Raw genomic sequence first — 17,057 nt, forward strand, 5'->3', positions numbered from 1 at the left:
AGAATCAACCACGAAAACCCGATCATGGTTTGACAGCCGATTTCTGGAATTCCCATAGTTCGAGAACAATCTATTTTCGGGTTTGGGGTATTATTATTCGTTATGAGAACTAGAGTCTTTGCGTGTTGCATTCTAGTTGGAATATGGTTTGTGTTGCTGTTTATAAAAATCAAGATCATTCCAAAAACCGCAATCATTAGTCAAAGTATTGCTTTCTGAATTCCGTGTTAGATAGATCAAAAGCGATACGTCATTTCCCACGTTGTTCCCAAATACCAAGAGACTTACAAGAATCTTATTAATTCTGGAATGCTCGACAGTAGTAAATTTAGTTTTGCGAAGTCCAGTTCAAAATATGGGCAAGCGGATTATCAGCAAACACCAGATAACAATTCGAGCAGTATTGGTCTTTTTACGATGGAATTATGTGTAGATACAGGGAGTACGAACACTCGTGGTGAAACTACAGCAGAGAAGAAAGAAGAAAAGTTCTATCCGTTTGTTTCCATTGAGGAAATCATCCGTAATGGGAGTGTGATTCGCCCTGAACTATTTCCACCACCTCCAGTCAATTCAATTCGATACGAATGGGGCAATACGACGTGTGACACCGTGAAGGGCACAATCACTTCCTCAGCGAAAGACGTTTTGAATCGAAAGTTAATCATTCCTGCTCAGCTGTTTGTGTCGCTCTTGTTGTGTTGAGTCCTAGCCATCAGCCGCCATGGGCTACTTTTGAGAAAAAGAAACGGTACGCCATGCCAGGCACGTTGGCACACACCCGGCTGAATTGGTGGTACAGCGAGAACTTCTGTCTGGAAAACAACACCAATCAATTACACATTTACACGAACAATTACACACACTATCTTTACCTAAACAGGAGCACGCCCAAACTGCGGATTCCGCACGACGTGTCGAACTATCGCCACGCTCTCCGCGTGTTTGTGCACTACGGAGACATTCCTTCCAATCGAACCATTCTCGAGAACTTGTACGTCATCATCAATCGAGGCTGGAACAACATGTACCACCACTCCGAAACAGCCATCCAGCTCGTTCGTTATGCCATGTATGCTTCGAATTTGCCTCCTGTGGGCGCTGTTTGTTCTCCCAATCACTTCATAGATGAACAATCTTGTTTTGTTTCCGGATATTGATTGGATCAATCACCACACACACGATTTTAAGTTCCATTATCGATTTGGACGAAACTACTTTGATCTCGTTTTGGATACCTTCCGAAAGGAATTGAATGGGAAGGATATGATGCCTCACCTATTCGAGAAGAAGGAGTACAGAGACGCAGGAAGCGTCGTATGCGCTCGGCAAGGCGTAGAAGATAAGGGGGTTTCTGTGAGTGTAGGTGATCATTCCGATTGTTACGGATATGGACAAATGCTTCCTGGACAAAAAGGAAGCGAATCAAATCCGAATGCTGGCTTACAAGCGATACAAACCCTATCTTCCCACCACGTCTCCGTCCAAGCTCGCGCTCCGTTTCGTGGATCGAAACACAGCAAACCGCGGGATCAAAAACGTTGAGGAAATCGTCGAGTTGCTGAAGAATCAGAACGGGGTATCTCCAAACCGTGTGTTTTTTAATGATTTCTAGACGGAGTTCACGAGGCAGGTGAGTCAGCAAATGTCGTTTGCGGAGCAAGTGATCTCCATGTTTTCGATCGATATTTTGTTTTCGGTGCACGGAGCAGGCCTCACGTCCGTGGTGTTCATGCTGCCTGGAAGTGCCGTGCTGGAGATCTTCCCTCCTATGTTCCGGAAACCGTATTATATGATGGTGAGTCGAGCATCGGGCGTCGTGTATCGTCGAATTTCGGAGACTCGGATCATCAACAAAAGTGACTATAGGAACATTCAGCGTATGATTGACTTAACGAACAAAGTGTTTTATTTACCGCCTCATTTAGTGACTGCAAAAATGGAGGAACTCATTCCGATAGTGTGGGAAAAGAAGTACTCCAGAGTAACGTGTTGGCTTGTTTGTTGAAAGCAACAACGCACAATTTTGTAGATTAATCATAACACACCCATCGCATGGGTACAACTACCGATGACGTTGGATTCTGACACTGCCACGTAATCATTGCATTGATGCAGAAGTTGGTCGATGGAAGCACTACATCCTTACCACTGCCTCGCGCCATCCTACCGAAATAACTCACATCCGTCTGAAGCGGACAGCCGTTCGCACAGTTGATCGTCAGGGTTACGGGGGTTGCCGGCGTGCTCGTCGTCTGTCTCTGCTGGAAGTTCACCGTCACTCTACGCCTCACTGCATCGCTCTATTCCTACTGAGACACCCTGCACAGACCCAAGTCGCTGTTAATCGTCGAGGGCAGCACTAAATACTCCGTTCCGTTAATGGTCTCCAGCATCAGATTGTTGTTCATCGAGAACGCATCGGCTTCCAGAATCCGCTGGTCCAACACCAGCGAGCCTACCGGTCCCGTCGCTCCCGTCGCTCCAGTAATACCCGTAATACCGGTGATTCCAGTGATACCCGTCGCTCCAGGCTCACCAGAGGGTCCCTGCGCACCCTGTGGACCCGGCTCACCCGAAGGACCTTCCGGACCGGTGGCTCCCGGCTCACCAGAGGGTCCCTGCGGTCCCGAAGGACCGGAAGGACCGGTCGGTCCAGTCGGTCCAGTCGGTCCAGTCGGTCCCACGCTTCCCTGAATACCCGGCTCACCTGACGGACCTTGCGCTCCCGGCTCACCGGAGGGTCCTTGCGGTCCAGTCGGTCCGGTCATTCCGCGCGCGCCCTGCACGCCCTGCTGTCCTTCCGGTCCAGTAACACCCGTCATTCCAGTCATTCCCGGCTCACCCGAGGGTCCAGGCTCTCCGCTCGGACCCGGCTCACCGGAGGGTCCTTCAGGTCCATGCGGTCCAGTGGGTCCGGTCGGACCAACATCGCCGCGCACGCCAGAAGGTCCGGTGGGTCCGGTGGGTCCGGTGGGTCCCTTCATTCCAGTGGGTCCAGTGGGTCCAGTAGCGCCGGTAGCGCCGGGCGGACAGTCCTGGCAGGGCGTAGGGCGCGGGTCGTCCGTGGGAGGACAGGGCGGAAGCGTGGTGGGGATGGTGGTGGTGGGGCAGGGCGGCAACGTGGGCGGCACCGACGTGGTGGGACCCTGCGTGGGAGGACACGTCGGCGGAGGACGCGTCGTGGGCGGCTCCGTGGGAACGTCAGTGGGCGTTTTCGTGGGCGGTTCCGTGGGCGTTTCAGTGGGCGTTTCAGTGGGAGGCTTGGTGGTAGGAGCTTCGGTAGGAGGCTGAGTGGTGGGCGCTTTGGTGGGAGGCTTGGTGGTGGGGGTTTCGGTGGGAGGAAGCGTGGTGGGGGGTCGGGTAGGCGGTACGGTGGTGGGCGCTTCGGTAGGGGGCAGCGTAGTGGGGGGCTGGGTGGTTGGAGGAGGCGTGGTGGGGGTGATGGGCTCGCAGAACTCGGAGAAGACGAGCTTTCCCTTGAGACACTGATAGCCCTGCGGGACAGGAGCGATGGCGACGGTGCTGTCGACGCACATGGCGTAGTTGTCGGTGCAGGAGTAATCGTTGCGCGTTCCATCCGCATTCACGCAGAGCAGATCGCAGAAATCGCACTTCGTGTTGGGGAGAATCACATCGCAGGTCGTGGCCAGCACGAAGCCCTTATCCTTGCATTTGTAGTTCTGCGGAGGACGCTGCGGAATCGTCGAATAGCCGTCCAGACACTCCCGATAATAGTCCGTGGCCTCGCCTTCCGCCGCGACGAATCCGAACTCCGTCACGCACTGGATTCCCACGAAGCTGCACCGATGGATCGGCGCCAGACACAAGCAGTTCACGCAGCTGCGGATCTCGCCCGTGCTGCAGATGAAGCCCTGGTCCACCTTCATCACCGGCGACAAAACCCCGTCCACACAGCGGCGATACTGTTCCACGCACACGTCCTCCGTGAAGATGCCCGTCGGCGAGATGCACCGAATTCCATCGAACGAGCACGTGCCATCTCCCGCGGGGGGCTCCAAACCGGAGTCCGGCACGCCGCGGCCATTGTAGCATTGCACACCAGGTCCCACGGGGAAGGGATAGGAAATAACGCCCCCTTCGCAGGTCACGTAGTAGTCGGTGTAGGCGTCGTTGACGATTTGGCCCTCGTTGGTGACGCAGGCGGCTCCGGTGAAGGAGCAGCTGTTCGAAGGACAATCCGAAGACAGAATGAGCTGGTTGTTGTAGCAGCTGTAGCCGTCTTGGGGTCAGAGAGAGACAGAGAACGTACCTTGCGTGCCGATGATGTTCGTGGTCTTTCCGTTCTCGCACTCTTGGTAGTAGTTGGTGCACTGCGTCGTGATGACGTTCTCATCGCCATCCACACAACGAATGCCCGTGAAGGAGCAGTCGTTGCCACCACGCTGGTTGCACGTAGCGGCGTTCACCTGCACGCCACGGTAGCAGTAGGTTCCAATAGCCACTTCCTGAGGGGCGTCCCACTCGCCATAATTACACTGGCGGAAATAACGAGTACACTCTGTGAGGGATATCTGCCCTACGACAGTAGAGCACACGACTTCATTTTGGATACATCCTAGGATTACACGCTTTACACAACTCTACCAGTTAGGTCTTCTGCACATATCATCGGAAGCGCTAATAAGAGAGCAGCGATGATTTCTCTTAACATTCTCGTTCAATATTATGAGATAGAATAAGAAGTCTTGTCAAACCTGCTTCGTTGAAAAAGGAACGAAGAAACTCATTGCTTCGTAATAGAATCAATCAAATATAATTAAATATTTCACCAAATAGTTCCTTTGCCTTCATTCAAGTACTTGACTTTGATAAAGCCACCCATTTGCCTCCTTGTCACTTTACTGAATAATTTACAAATCTTTTATACGATTTTGGTGTGCAACCCTTTATTTGGAAACGAAACTCCCTATGCTCTAAGGCCAGAAATCGTCTTTTATTCAGTGTATCATGCCGAAACCCACCAAGGGAGCAAAGGAGTCGAGAAAACGTGCCATGAAGAAGGCTATTGAGAAAGATGAGCGTTTCTCACAGAAAGCGTATGATCCCGTATGCCATTTGCATGCTTTTGAACTTGATAGCGTTTCAAACCTATTAAAACTGAACAGAAAAAGGAGGTGATTGATGATCGCTTCAAATTCCAAAAGAAAACTGCCGATGGTATAATACGCAGTTTGTAATTTATGTTGTAGGAGCAACAACGTTTGAAGATGAAGAGACCAACGATCTTGCTATGCTTCGAGTATTTTTGTATCGTTTAGTGAATTGCCTAGTTAATGGCGCGTGGAGAGATCGAAATGCCTGAGAGCTCAAGTGATGAGGAGGACTCGGAGTTGTTAAACGAGTCGAAGGAGCAAGTGGAAGTAGAAGAAGCAGGCGAACACGCAGAGGCAGTCGAAGACGAAGAGCCTGAAGAAGTGGTAGGAATGGTTTTGTTTGAATCGATTTTGTGTAGATTGAAGATGGAGACGCCACTCGCCGCCTTGCCTGCGTCAATCTCAATTGGGACATCATCTCCGTCAAATCTTTAAAAAAGTATGTAACACTCAGGCTGTCGACATCCTCTCGGTGGTTCGTTCCTTCTGTCAAGGCGGCTCCGTCTACTCGGTAACCATCTACCCTTCCGAATACGGCAAAAAGCGCATGGTACGGTGAAACTCCCCTCTTTTACCCAGGCGGAAGAAGAAAAATACGGTCCGGAAGGACGCATCGTGGATGCGCAGGCAGACTTCTCGGATGACGCATCCGACGTCGAGGACGACGAGGAAAAAATCAACGAGGACCGTAGGAGGAGAGAATCAAGCATGATGCATTTCAGGTCTTCGAAAATACGAGCGGGACCGTCTTCGGTACTATTTCGCGGTGATTGACTGCGATAACAAGTTCACGGCGCAATCGATCTACGACCAAACGGATGGCACGGAATTCATGGTGGGGGTGCGTGTTTAGTGGAGTGAAGCGCAGCGCACGGGGAGCGTGATGGACCTGCGGTTCATCCCGGACGACATGCAGTTCGACAGTGCGTCGGCGAAGGAGCGAGCGACGTTCGTTCCGGAGAACTACGCGCCGTCGGTGACGAGTTTTAACGACGTGAACAGCCACAGCAACGTGAAGCTGAGTTGGGACGGCGAGGACAAGCGGCGCGAGAACGAGCTGGTGAAAGGAAGGTCGTCGAAGAAGAACGAGAAGGGAGAGATCGATTACTCGCAGTATTTGGCGTCGTCGGATGAAAGCGAGGAAGAAGAGGACGAGGAGGGCGAAGTGGGAGCAGAGAGGGACCGTGAGGGATAGAGAGAAAGCGTGAGGGAGCGGTATAGAGCGTTGCTGAAGGGAGAGGAGCAGAGCGAAGAAGAAGAAGAAGAAGAAGAAGAAGAGGAAGGAGACGCGGATATAACGTTCATTCCGGGTTTGAAGGCGAATTTGACGAAGGCGTTGGAGGAGAAGGAGAAGGAAAGGGAGAAGGAAAGGGAGGAGAAGAGTCTGAGCGTGTATGATCAGTATCGAAAGCGACTGCGAGAGAAACGGAAGGAGAAGTGCGCGTTGGAGGGAGGATTTGAGAAGTAGAGGAAAGAAAATCGAAGAAGAAGAAGAAAAAGAAGAAAAGGAGGAGGACGAGAAATTGTTTGCGGGGCTGGAAGAGAAGAAGGGGAAGAAATCGAGGAAGGAGAAACGGAAGGAGAAGCTGGATGCGGAGAAGGAGAAGCAGAAAGAGAAGGAGAAAGCGGAGCTGGAGCTGCTGATGATCGACGAAACGGGGGAGAAGAAGCGAGAAGACTTCGATATGGTGGAGATGAAGCAGAGTTTGAAGAAGAAGGGAAAGAAGCGAGCGACGAAGGAGGACGATTTTGAAGTAGGAGAGAAGGGAAGCGATGAATGGTAGATCGATTTGAACGATAATCGGTTTGAAGCCTTGGTGAAGAACGACGATTTCGGAATTGATGTGACCAATCCCGCGTTTGTGAAGACCAAGCAGATGGAGAAGCTGGTGAATGAGGTGACCAAGCGACGGAGAAAGGAATAGTGGATTGTGGATTTAGAGAGTGTTTGTTGCAAACAGAGGACGGGACAACCGCACCAAACGGGATTTTCTCAAAGTCGGGGATCGAATTGAGGTCGAGAGAGAACGGGTTTTGCATCGGAGAAGGAGGTTGGTACGGCACGGTCATAAAGCCGTATGGAGGATTCCTCGGGGGTAGCGTTGGGGGTAGCGTTGGGAATAGTTTATTGGATTGAATGGGATTGACTGGAGGTGGTAATGGGAGTGGGGGCAGATCGTCATATTGCGCTGGATTCACAGGTAGCGTTGGTGGATATTTAGATTGAGGGAGATATATCGGTGGTGTTGGTGTTGGTGTTGATGTTGGTGTTGATGTAGAATAATAGGAAGCCTGATTCATTGAGTTAGATAGCGAACGAATGGAATAGTTTGATGAATTAAGGGTATGCGCTGTTTCGGTCGTCAGAGAGGGTGCTCCAGAAGTATAACTCCCATTTAGAGGTCTTTCGAATGCACTCTCGCCATAAGATGATTGACTCTTGGAAAGAAAACCTTGAGTACTATGGCTCCTATCCATTTTCTGAGAACTGGACAAGAATGTGCCATTCATCCTATCATTTCTATTGATGTGTGGAAACGAATTGAAGGTTGTTTGATCTCTGTTAACTGTCTGTTGTCTTTTCTGTACTTTCCTATCAATGAACGATCCCAAATAATATCATACAAACTGTTCGTAAATGCTGATTCTCCAAATAGAGACCGCTTCTCGTTGATGAAAGCATCTATCTGTGGTTTCAGAATCTATTTATAATAAAGGAAAAGCCGGCATACTTCGTATTTTATCTTATCATCATTGGAAATCCGACCCTCATCTAGCTGTCTCTGAAACTCCGTGTCCAACTTTTGGATTTCGGATACCAAAGTCGCAAAATCACGGCTGCTTCGTTTACTTCGCTCTTTTAGGGAATAGTAGCAATTACTTATTCTAGTTATCAACGAATCGTTGGCTTGATTTCTATATCCATGTGAAGAAAATAAGTCACTTTTTGACCCAAACATTCATAGATAAAATAGAACCATAACAAGTTATTCTGAAAAATCCCAGATTTTGGGCAACACCATCCAAATTTGAATATTTCTATTCGATTTTTGGCCAATTAGAGTGAATTCGTATATACTTATCATTCTAGTCAGATTGAATAGAAAAGCGTCATTTCTATTATTCAAGGTACATGATAACCCGATACATTTATCATTAGATTATTCAATACATAAATAAGCAAATATAAAAGTATCAGAAATGAACTCAAAGGATTTAGTTGCGTCTATCGGTTTAAAGGAAAGAACCTCTAAAAAGCGTTCTCTGGATGAAGAAATTGATGGTAGTGGTGTTTTGTTTCGGTGTCTTGTAGAATTTCTTTCAAAACGAAAACGACCTGTTCAACCGGTAAAAGAGGAATCTGCGACAACTAGTTGGCAAAAGAAACGAGAATCGATTTTAAAGACTTTAAACACTCTCTCTGGAACTCCCATAATAAAAGTGACAAAGCCGGTGAAAGAAGATAAAAAGCCAGAGAAAATTGAATTTAATCGAGAAACACTTGAGATGAACCTTCAATTGATGAAAGGTGAGTTACCGCGTATTTACTCGGATTTACTAAAACGCTTCTCGATGGCCGATTTGTTTTTGGAGAGTAACTTCCCTCGTTTAACACGTATTACCGATTTGGACCATTACTTGGTGATGTCCCAATGTAAAATGAACTTTTTGGAGCGCCATGTGGAGCATATTGTTTATTTCTATGGGCTTCATGAATCTGAAGACCCCAAGATTCATCCCTACATTCTCGGAAGGACAAAGCCTCGTATGGTGACAGAAAAATCTATATTGCTCATGAAGCTTCCTAACGGCGATGTTTCTACGACTCCGACGACTCCGGACAGCTCTACCACATCGTTCCAGGGAAGTGCTCGAAATCTAAATGAAGTCTTTGAAGATATGAAATCAAAGCGAAAACCACGGCATGACCTAAAAGAGCGAAAAGAGCAGCTGAAGAATCATTTGAATGAGTATGTAGAAGAGAAATATAGCGAATACTTGGAGAAAACGGGAACCAAGCGACCCTCATCAGGCCGCGCGAGTTCCTTTACGATGAGCGAGCTAGGCGAAATGCCTGCGGGTGAAATTCCGCCTCCCATCATATTTCATCAGAAGACAGCACGTGAATCTCTGGCTGAGTTCAAAAAGGATGTGGATAAGGCTGTGAGTGAGCACAAGCTGTCTCCTCTTTCTCCTATTAAAAGCAAAAAGTTTAATACACACCTGGATATTGATTTAGACTCCTTGTGATATATTTGTTATCATAAACTTTTATTCTTAGTTCAATTGGTGGAGTTCTCTGTCATTTTATGTATACCCTATATAGATCTAGGGAAGATATAGCAGTTATTCTGCCTTTCGTAGATGAACTAGAAGTTGGGGTAGTTCCTTGGATGAAATTTATTGGTTGGACTCCGAGACTTCTCTAATGTTATAGGGATGTCCAAGCGCGGATATCCTGTAATTTTGCTTGACTTATCATTGCTTTTCACTCCGGAAAAGGAAGACTATTCTACAGATTTTTCCATCTTTGTGAAAGTACTGGTTCGGGTAAATGCTTCATGCTAGATTCTCAGTGGTTATAGCAATGGTTTTGAAGTACTTGTGCTAGGGGATATTATCCCTTGTATAAAACTAGGGTACAGATCGGTCTTGTTTCTTTTTGTAGAGACTTTGGTTTTTTCAAAAAACTTTATGAGCTTCTATCTGCAGACATTGTTTGTAGTACAAAGGCAATGTATTGCTTGGTTTTTGATGTAATTTCCAGTTGGGTTTGGAAGCCTTGTCTCCGTTTTCATCTCTTTATGATCTACGCTCGTTCTTTCATCCCACTGAAATCGTTTTTAAAAGTATCCTATCTATCCTCTCTGGAGATGATTCAAGTACTCTCTCTTTTCTCTCTTTTTTATCCATAGAACTCTATTTCTCCATCTCTTTCCATCTCTCTCACCCACGATTTTCGCATTTTCATCGTACTCTCTCTCGCCTCCCTTCTCCTCAGCTCACTCACTCCACCAATCCCGCTCTTCTTTCTATTCCTCCTCCTTCTTCTTCTTCTCCTCCTCTTTATTCTGCTTCTCCTTCTCCTTCTCCTCCTCCGCGCCATCTTTCCTCTTCTCCGCCTCTCTCTCCACTCTCCTCTCATTCTCTATCTCCACACTCGCTCCCCTCTCGCTCTCCCCCTTCTTTCCATTCTCGCTCTCGCTCCTCCCTCTCTTCCCCCACGCGCCACCCCTCTTTTCCCACTCGCTCGCCTCATCTCGACCCCTCCATCCGTTTCAGCCGCTCCACTCGCTCCTCTCGCTCTCTCCGCTGCAGCCTCGCCACACACTCCACGCGATCGAACCGGTCCAATCGATCGAACCGGTCCAATCGATCCAATCGGTCCAATCGGTCCAATCGGCAGGCGATTTGGATCCACAGTCCGCAGCAGGATTGGGCAGCCAAGCGGGCTTCCGCGGAGGAGACCTGGATTATGCCGCCGTTGGCCATGCAGTGCGATGAAACGCATGTTGCCGCGTTTCTTCGCATCGCCTGCCAGTTTGTGCGTGATTATGGAATGGGTAGAACCGCGGGGATGGGCTAATCGGTAGAAGTGGAGGGGATTTTTCGGCGGAACGGGGAATTGGAGGTCAGCGAGGAAATCATGCACAGCGTAGTGAACGGAACTCTATTAGAAGAGTGCGTTTCAACGAGTGAGCATGATATTCTTTGTGTCTGTCACGCAATAAAAGTGGGTATTTTTGGAATGGCTAAAAAGCAGCTTTATTTACAAGAAATCCATCTGGTCCCTTACAGTTGCTATCCCCAAATCGAATCCATTCAGGCATTGACCGAATTCGGGGAGATTTCTGCGCATATAACCGAAACGTTGAGTCTGCTAAATGCAGATCAATTTCACACGCTGAAGTACGTTATCGAGTTCTTCAGAGATGTGGAAACATATAGTTCGTTTAATAAAATGAACCGTTTGAGTGAAGGAAGAGTGTGACGTAGATAACAATCTATTAACTTGTGTCATCCTTTGCATTCTTCCGAATGAACCAAACATGAGAGGAACGTCAGCATTGCAGTTTGGAAAGCGAGCCAAGTTTCTAAGTACTCTCATACGACATACGGAGTTGTTCGCGGTCGTAGAAAAGGACTCGAAGGAGCGAGAGTTCGTTCGTTAAAAAAGTGTTTGGTATCGTAGTTGATAATTGTGAGCATTGCTTATCGAAGTGAATCGATGCTTCTACTGAGTTTGCTTGCTGCGCATTCATTCTTATATTGGTAAATCGATCTTTGGGAAATTGTTGATTGTTTGTTGTGAGATGGATGAATGAATAAACAAACAAACAATTTATAGACCTGCAAGAGATGAATGAATACAAAGTGTTTCTTGAAGGGTACAAAACCGATTCACACAAACAGTCTTTGTAAGTCAATACACAGTCATTCATGTAAGCAAGCAATCCGAATTCATTTCTTCTTTTCATTCATTCATTCATTCATTCATTCATTCATTCATGCATTCATGCAATCAGTCAGATGTAAAGTTTTGTATTTTCACATTTTGGAACTTTTGGAAGAACTGACGAAGCACTCTCGAGCATTCTACACATCACACAAATGCATTAAACAGACTCGGAGCAAGCGAAACAACGCAGAGCTGAGCAAAAACATCTTTATGAATCACAAGCTGATTCAGATTGATAATCGACGGGAAATCTAGAAGCTAACACCAATCAAACACAGCTCTACCATTGATCCGAATGTCATAGATGTTATAGAATACAACTTCGCCGAGCTCAATGAAAGAGAGCGATGGCAGATAGAGCATTTGGACGGTCAACGATCCTCGCGTTCTGCCGTGGTTCCCATAGAAACTGGCAAACCCAGCAGAGAAAGTCAGGAGATTTGGGAGTTCTTTGGGTTCAGAGAAAACGAAAAAAGGATTTACCAACTAAAGAAACAACATACACATTGTGGAAGCTTTGACATCCGATCTCAACCCTTTCCAGTTTTGGAAGGTTTTCTAATCGGAACTCCTCCGCCCAGTAAAAGCAGAACGAACTATCCTGGTCGCCTACGCGGTCGGGTACGACTTTCCCTATGATTAAAGTCTGAAACTGGGGGAGATCTAATTCAAAACCGATGAATAAGGCAGATACTTGTAAGTGAAAACTGTAGGAATGAGGAGAAGGATCCGCAGCCACAACAAAACATTACAAGCTGCGGACATCGATTGATTTGAAAGATAGATTGATAGCGAGAATTGGCCGGGTGATTCCCGTTGATTGGAGTGTTGGTGGTGCGATTAAACGTAGTGAAACTGTCTTCCAGAATCGTCACTTTTCTCAATGAAGGAAGGTCTTCAATCTGGAAAAAGGTGACATTTTTGCAGCAATTCGATCCAATGGAGATCGTCTCAATGCAAGGCGCGTTTGAAAGAACGAAACGCTGAATTTCTTTAGAATTACAAGCATTATTTCCAATTTTCATATTGCGGATGTTCATATTGATCACTTCGAGTCCATCAACAACCCGAATGGAAGCAATCGACCTTCCATCGAACTTCAAATTACTGCTGTATCCATTGCTGTCCATCTCCATGGACCACAGCAACTTCCCCTGTTCCCAAAATCCACACATCTTTGCCACTCCGTATTGATAAAACAACGTTCCCTTTCCATTTCGCTTATTGTTTGCGTATTGCCCATGAAACGTGAGCACTCCATTCAAATATTCTCTTCCCTCTCCTTCTCTGGGGAATCCCTCAACCAAACTATCCTTGTAGTTTCCGACATAAACAAGCGTTTGATCGCTTCCATATTCGTACATAATATCTGCCTCGAATTTCTTTGTTATATTTACAATGACATTGCTCTCGTGAGTCCCGTAATAGTGCAAAACCCCATTTTTATATTCCGCGCCCCATCCCTCTCTTTCAAGCGTTTGCTCATCAAAACCGCCTCGATAGAGCAACTCTCCTTTTTCGGATCTCTTTACGAGAATGATCGAATCGGGAGAACATTCAATATAGTTCAGCAGATCGGGTTGATTGTGCTCATATAGCAATTCCGCGATCACGCAACCGTCATGATAAATTGCTCCCATTCCCTCCAGCTTATCATTTACAAAATTCCCTCGAAATAAGAGTTCTCCCCAACTATTGTACAGCAAACCCTTTCCGTTCTTTAAATGATTTTTCCATTCGCAAACCAAATACTCATGTTCATGATTTCCCTTGTATATTTCCTTTCCCTTGCCATCTTGCGTGTCAGGATCGTCAAACTTTATCTCCTTTACAGTATAATTAATGGGATAAGTAAAACTAACTTCAGTTCCATTTATAATTTGCGCAAAACCAAGAGAAGGCAAAAAGGGTCGATCACTGAATGATTCCGCTTGATTTGAATCAATAGACAATTCATCATCTAGATTACTAAATACTGGATAAGGTATTTGTTCACCCATTAAAATAATATGCCATTTAAGTTTTGTGCAAAGAAGAAAAATGTTTAACAGAAAAGTCCGTCAAAAGAATAAAAGAAATATAAGAAAGCGAGATGATAATAGTGAGGAAGAGGATGAGCCTATTCTGACACCTACAAGAAATTTAAAGGATGGAAACACTGAGAGTCAAAAGACAGAATACGAGGTAGTTTTCGCTTTTTGTTGTTCATCGTTGTAGGGTGAAGAAAAATCCCCGATAAAGAAGGTTCCAGTGGGCAATTCATTATTTAAAAACAGATTAATTCAAAAAAAGGTGTGGTCGTGAGTGCTGGGTGATTTTTAGGGAACCAACTTCTTTTCAACGAACAAACCCAAATTTTCAACAAAGATTGACCTCACTCAGGAATATGGAGAATCGGAAGTACTGGAAGGAATTCAACCTCAGTCATCTCCAATTCCACAGTCATCTCCAGTTCCACAGTCATCTCCAGTTCCTTCTGATATAGAAAATCGCTCCAAATCAACATCTCCCATCCGAATCGAATTCAATCTTTCCTCCCCAGCTCCAGACAGCTCGATTCCTTCTCCTAGCGACTCACTGCGTTCCCAACTTCTCCAACGAAACAGACAAATCGCAGAAGAAGAAGATGAGCAAGATGATCAAGATGAAGAAAAGGTACAGAAGGATGAACGAATTGACATTGACATTGACATTGACATGGATGAAACCCCCGTTTCCCGCGACAACCAACTCTCCCGCGGGGATTCGGCGCTTCGCTCTCCTCTGGAAGACGGCGTGGAAGAATTCTCCGTTTCCTCGAGCGACGACGAAGCGCTATGGGAACAAACGCTCTGTTCCCGCGGGATGGCGGGTCCGAAGGAAGTGTCTCCGCGGTCCATTCCGTCCGTTTCCAGTAGGGACATTAGGGGACATAAATCGCAGATGGTCCCAAATCATTCACCTTGGTGTCCCAAAAGCACGTGATGAATCGACTGGCTACGGCCCTCAACGAACTTCGATCGAACGTCCAGGAAGTGGAAACGGGCGAATCGATGAATCGTAGAATGCGTACCTCATCGACCAGAGCGAGCGGGAAATCGACCAATTGGCGCAGGACGCGGAGCGGGAATTCGCGGACAATCGGAATGTCAAAAATCGGTACGATTTTTACCGCAATCAAACCAAATTCTTCCGCCGCCTGAGCGGATTTTTGACCGAAAAACGGGGTATTTTGGACGACCTAACGAAACGCTGGGGGGAGTTTCAGGAGCAGTATCAGAGTCACGTGCTCGCAGCCAATCAGTGCTATCTCCGCGACGATCTGGCCTTTCTGACCGAACTCGACGCCATCGAGTCGATAACCGCGGGAATCCCCTCCGCGGTGGAAATGGGGAAACTGAGGGAGCGGACGGGGCCGTTCTTCGAAGGGGAGTTATTCTATGACGAGCGAATCGCGCAGACGCGCAGTCAGCAGCGCTGCGTGTACATCGACGGTCCCGCGGTTATTCGGGATTCGGTGCGGGAGGTGCAGAGCGACGACGTGACGATGCACATGATAACCGCGGGGGTGGATGTGTACCTGGACAACGCGATTTTTGTGAATTTCGACGAGCCGGGCGCCAGCCAATGGGAAGCCTGCATGGGTGCAAAAATCGTGGGTATTTTTGACAAATAGAGTCGGTGCGGAGGGAAGCGAAGGGCGTTTTTTCCGCGGTAGATCTGGAGAACATGGAAGTGGGGAAGATTCTGGAGCGTTTCGACGCCTGGCGAAGGGAGTTTCCTTCTGAGTAATCGTGGAAACGGAGGTACCATGTAGTTATGAGGACGCGTACGCGGCGCTGGCAGCCCCGGATTTTCTGGTTCCCGCGGTTCTGCCGTCGCTGTTTTGGTTCGATCCGTTGGGGGTGGAGGAGGGGGACGACATACACCAGCGTGTGGAGGAATTCCCGTGGTACGGCCTGATCCAGCAATATGGAGAAACCGTGGAAACAGAGGGCGACTTCGAAATAGAGTTCCCTGCGTCGCGACAAGGAGCTTCTCCCGCGAATCGTCGAGAAAGCGGTGCTTCCCCATTTCCACGTTTCTCCGGAGGCCGGGTCTGATGCAGAGAATCGTTGAGTTTTCGTGGAACCCGCTGTCGATCCGCGAGGCCTCGGCGCTGCAGAGCGCGCTGCGGTCGCTGGCGGCGCTGTTCACGACGGTGACGGACGCGCTGCGGTCGATTTATGGGTGCGTGACGCGGCGGATCCACGGCGCCATCGAGAACGGACTGTACTGCGAACCCCGACTGGTGAGTCGACACACGAACGACGTGCAGATCGACGCGCAGGAAGTGGTCGAGCTGTATTTAGCGAGGAGTGTGCGTGTAGGGATCGTGGAAACGTGGAAACTAGATATTGGAAGTGATCAACGTGTTGGCTCCGTTTATGGAGTTGGGATCGCCTGCGGTAGGAAGGAGGGAGGAGGAGTGAGAGCTAGCCGCTGATGGACGAATTGGTCGCGAAGGTGGGTCCCACGCTGCGAGGACTGCGGAAGACGAAGTGCTTGGAAGAGAGGAGCCGGATGTTTGCGGTCAAGGTGAGGGAGGAGAGAGGAGATGAGGCCAAGATGAACTCGCTGGTGCCCGCGGAGGTGATTCGATCCAAGCAGATGCTGATGGAGTTTATCGTTTTGAGTGTTTGTTGAGAGAAAACAAGGAAACCGGAGGGAGTGCTTGTTCGAAAATAAGGGAACAGCCAGCTCCATTGATTCGGGTCCTCGAAAACGGGAATGTCTCGAAGATTCTCACGCAAAACGGGAAGAAGGGAATTGATTTCCTCGGGGGACAGCAAGGCGAAAAGCCTCTGCATCTACCCATCAACGCCACGTCGAAACCCGACCAGAAAAATACCGTGCATGTTATGGTATACTTCGGAATTGCTGAACAAAGCGCGAGCGAGTTTCATTCGATCGGATTCACACAGATCGATACACTTTTCAACGATCGTAATAGCATTCTTCTGACGCACAAAAGTAGCGATATCAGCACAAAATAACTCGACTATAGTTCTTCGCGACGCTTCGCACTCCGCGACTCGGGGCTCCACCAAATGCTGCAAAAAATAGAATCCGTATTGGTCGTAGACCACGCTGGGGAAATGGTCGAACACCGACTTCCGAATCATCGCCTGGATAGATTCCGGCGCCGTGTTGTACAGCGTCCGCAGCGAGATCACGCCGTAGCGATTCCTCGAGAGCGTGATGGACTGGGCCGCCAGGGTTTTCTTCAGCTCGATCGTGAGATCGGGGGCGAAATGATCGAGACAGCGATTCAGCACGTACACGCCCAGCTGGTCCACTGCGAGCTTCATTTCGTGGCCTTTCATCGCGGAGAGAATCGACTTCTGCGTGTCCGCACAACTCACATGCTGCATGATGTTTTGGATCACGTAGGTTCCCGTTTTGTCTGGGAGTGAGAGAGAAAGAGAGAGAGAGAAAACCCTTGGCGAGGGCGATGAAGT

General features: G+C 48.0%; 8 protein-coding genes; 5 read left to right on the forward strand and 3 right to left on the reverse strand.

Moving 5' to 3' along the window:
• Positions 1-102: 102 nt before the first annotated feature.
• On the forward strand, positions 103-2,008 carry GSBLH_T00006402001 (uncharacterized protein; the record flags this gene model as incomplete). The annotated part of the gene is made up of 8 exons (XM_013040737.1): positions 103-205; positions 236-400; positions 434-680; positions 713-751; positions 803-1,103; positions 1,129-1,317; positions 1,367-1,579; positions 1,616-2,008. The coding sequence occupies 8 exons, from the start codon at positions 103-105 to the stop codon at positions 2,006-2,008; spliced, it is 1,650 nt and encodes a 549-aa protein (XP_012896191.1).
• A 301-nt stretch (positions 2,009-2,309) lies between these two features.
• GSBLH_T00002207001 (uncharacterized protein) lies at positions 2,310-3,890 on the reverse strand (the record flags this gene model as incomplete). Its single annotated transcript, XM_013040738.1, has 1 exon — positions 2,310-3,890. The coding sequence occupies one exon, from the start codon at positions 3,888-3,890 to the stop codon at positions 2,310-2,312; it is 1,581 nt and encodes a 526-aa protein (XP_012896192.1).
• A 2,870-nt stretch (positions 3,891-6,760) lies between these two features.
• GSBLH_T00006403001 (uncharacterized protein) lies at positions 6,761-7,042 on the forward strand (the record flags this gene model as incomplete). The annotated part of the gene is made up of 2 exons (XM_013040739.1): positions 6,761-6,871; positions 6,902-7,042. The coding sequence occupies 2 exons, from the start codon at positions 6,761-6,763 to the stop codon at positions 7,040-7,042; spliced, it is 252 nt and encodes an 83-aa protein (XP_012896193.1).
• A 1,870-nt stretch (positions 7,043-8,912) lies between these two features.
• On the forward strand, positions 8,913-9,368 carry GSBLH_T00002208001 (uncharacterized protein; the record flags this gene model as incomplete). The annotated part of the gene is made up of 1 exon (XM_013040740.1): positions 8,913-9,368. One exon carries the CDS (start codon positions 8,913-8,915, stop codon positions 9,366-9,368), a length of 456 nt encoding a protein of 151 aa, XP_012896194.1.
• Positions 9,369-10,229: 861 nt separating this feature from the next.
• Positions 10,230-11,320, forward strand: GSBLH_T00002209001 (uncharacterized protein). XM_013040741.1 has 4 exons: positions 10,230-10,681; positions 10,712-10,851; positions 10,882-11,086; positions 11,115-11,320. The coding sequence occupies exons 1-4, from the start codon at positions 10,609-10,611 to the stop codon at positions 11,288-11,290; spliced, it is 594 nt and encodes a 197-aa protein (XP_012896195.1). The 5' UTR covers positions 10,230-10,608; the 3' UTR covers positions 11,291-11,320.
• A 743-nt stretch (positions 11,321-12,063) lies between these two features.
• Positions 12,064-13,577, reverse strand: GSBLH_T00006404001 (uncharacterized protein; the record flags this gene model as incomplete). The annotated part of the gene is made up of 3 exons (XM_013040742.1): positions 12,064-12,135; positions 12,191-12,210; positions 12,272-13,577. The coding sequence occupies 3 exons, from the start codon at positions 13,575-13,577 to the stop codon at positions 12,064-12,066; spliced, it is 1,398 nt and encodes a 465-aa protein (XP_012896196.1).
• An 844-nt stretch (positions 13,578-14,421) lies between these two features.
• On the forward strand, positions 14,422-16,242 carry GSBLH_T00006405001 (uncharacterized protein; the record flags this gene model as incomplete). Its single annotated transcript, XM_013040743.1, is given in 8 exon segments — positions 14,422-14,470; positions 14,500-14,591; positions 14,621-15,215; positions 15,233-15,344; positions 15,374-15,489; positions 15,525-15,922; positions 15,951-16,004; positions 16,036-16,242. The coding sequence occupies 8 exon segments, from the start codon at positions 14,422-14,424 to the stop codon at positions 16,240-16,242; spliced, it is 1,623 nt and encodes a 540-aa protein (XP_012896197.1).
• Positions 16,243-16,341: 99 nt separating this feature from the next.
• GSBLH_T00006406001 (uncharacterized protein) lies at positions 16,342-16,970 on the reverse strand (the record flags this gene model as incomplete). The annotated part of the gene is made up of 2 exons (XM_013040744.1): positions 16,342-16,406; positions 16,448-16,970. 2 exons carry the CDS (start codon positions 16,968-16,970, stop codon positions 16,342-16,344), a joined length of 588 nt encoding a protein of 195 aa, XP_012896198.1.
• Between the last annotated feature and the right edge of the window lie 87 nt (positions 16,971-17,057).

This window comes from Blastocystis hominis (genome assembly GCF_000151665.1).
Source record: "Blastocystis hominis, Singapore isolate B (sub-type 7) whole genome shotgun sequence assembly, scaffold_17".
Taxonomy (NCBI): Eukaryota; class Bigyra; order Opalinata; family Blastocystidae; genus Blastocystis; species Blastocystis hominis.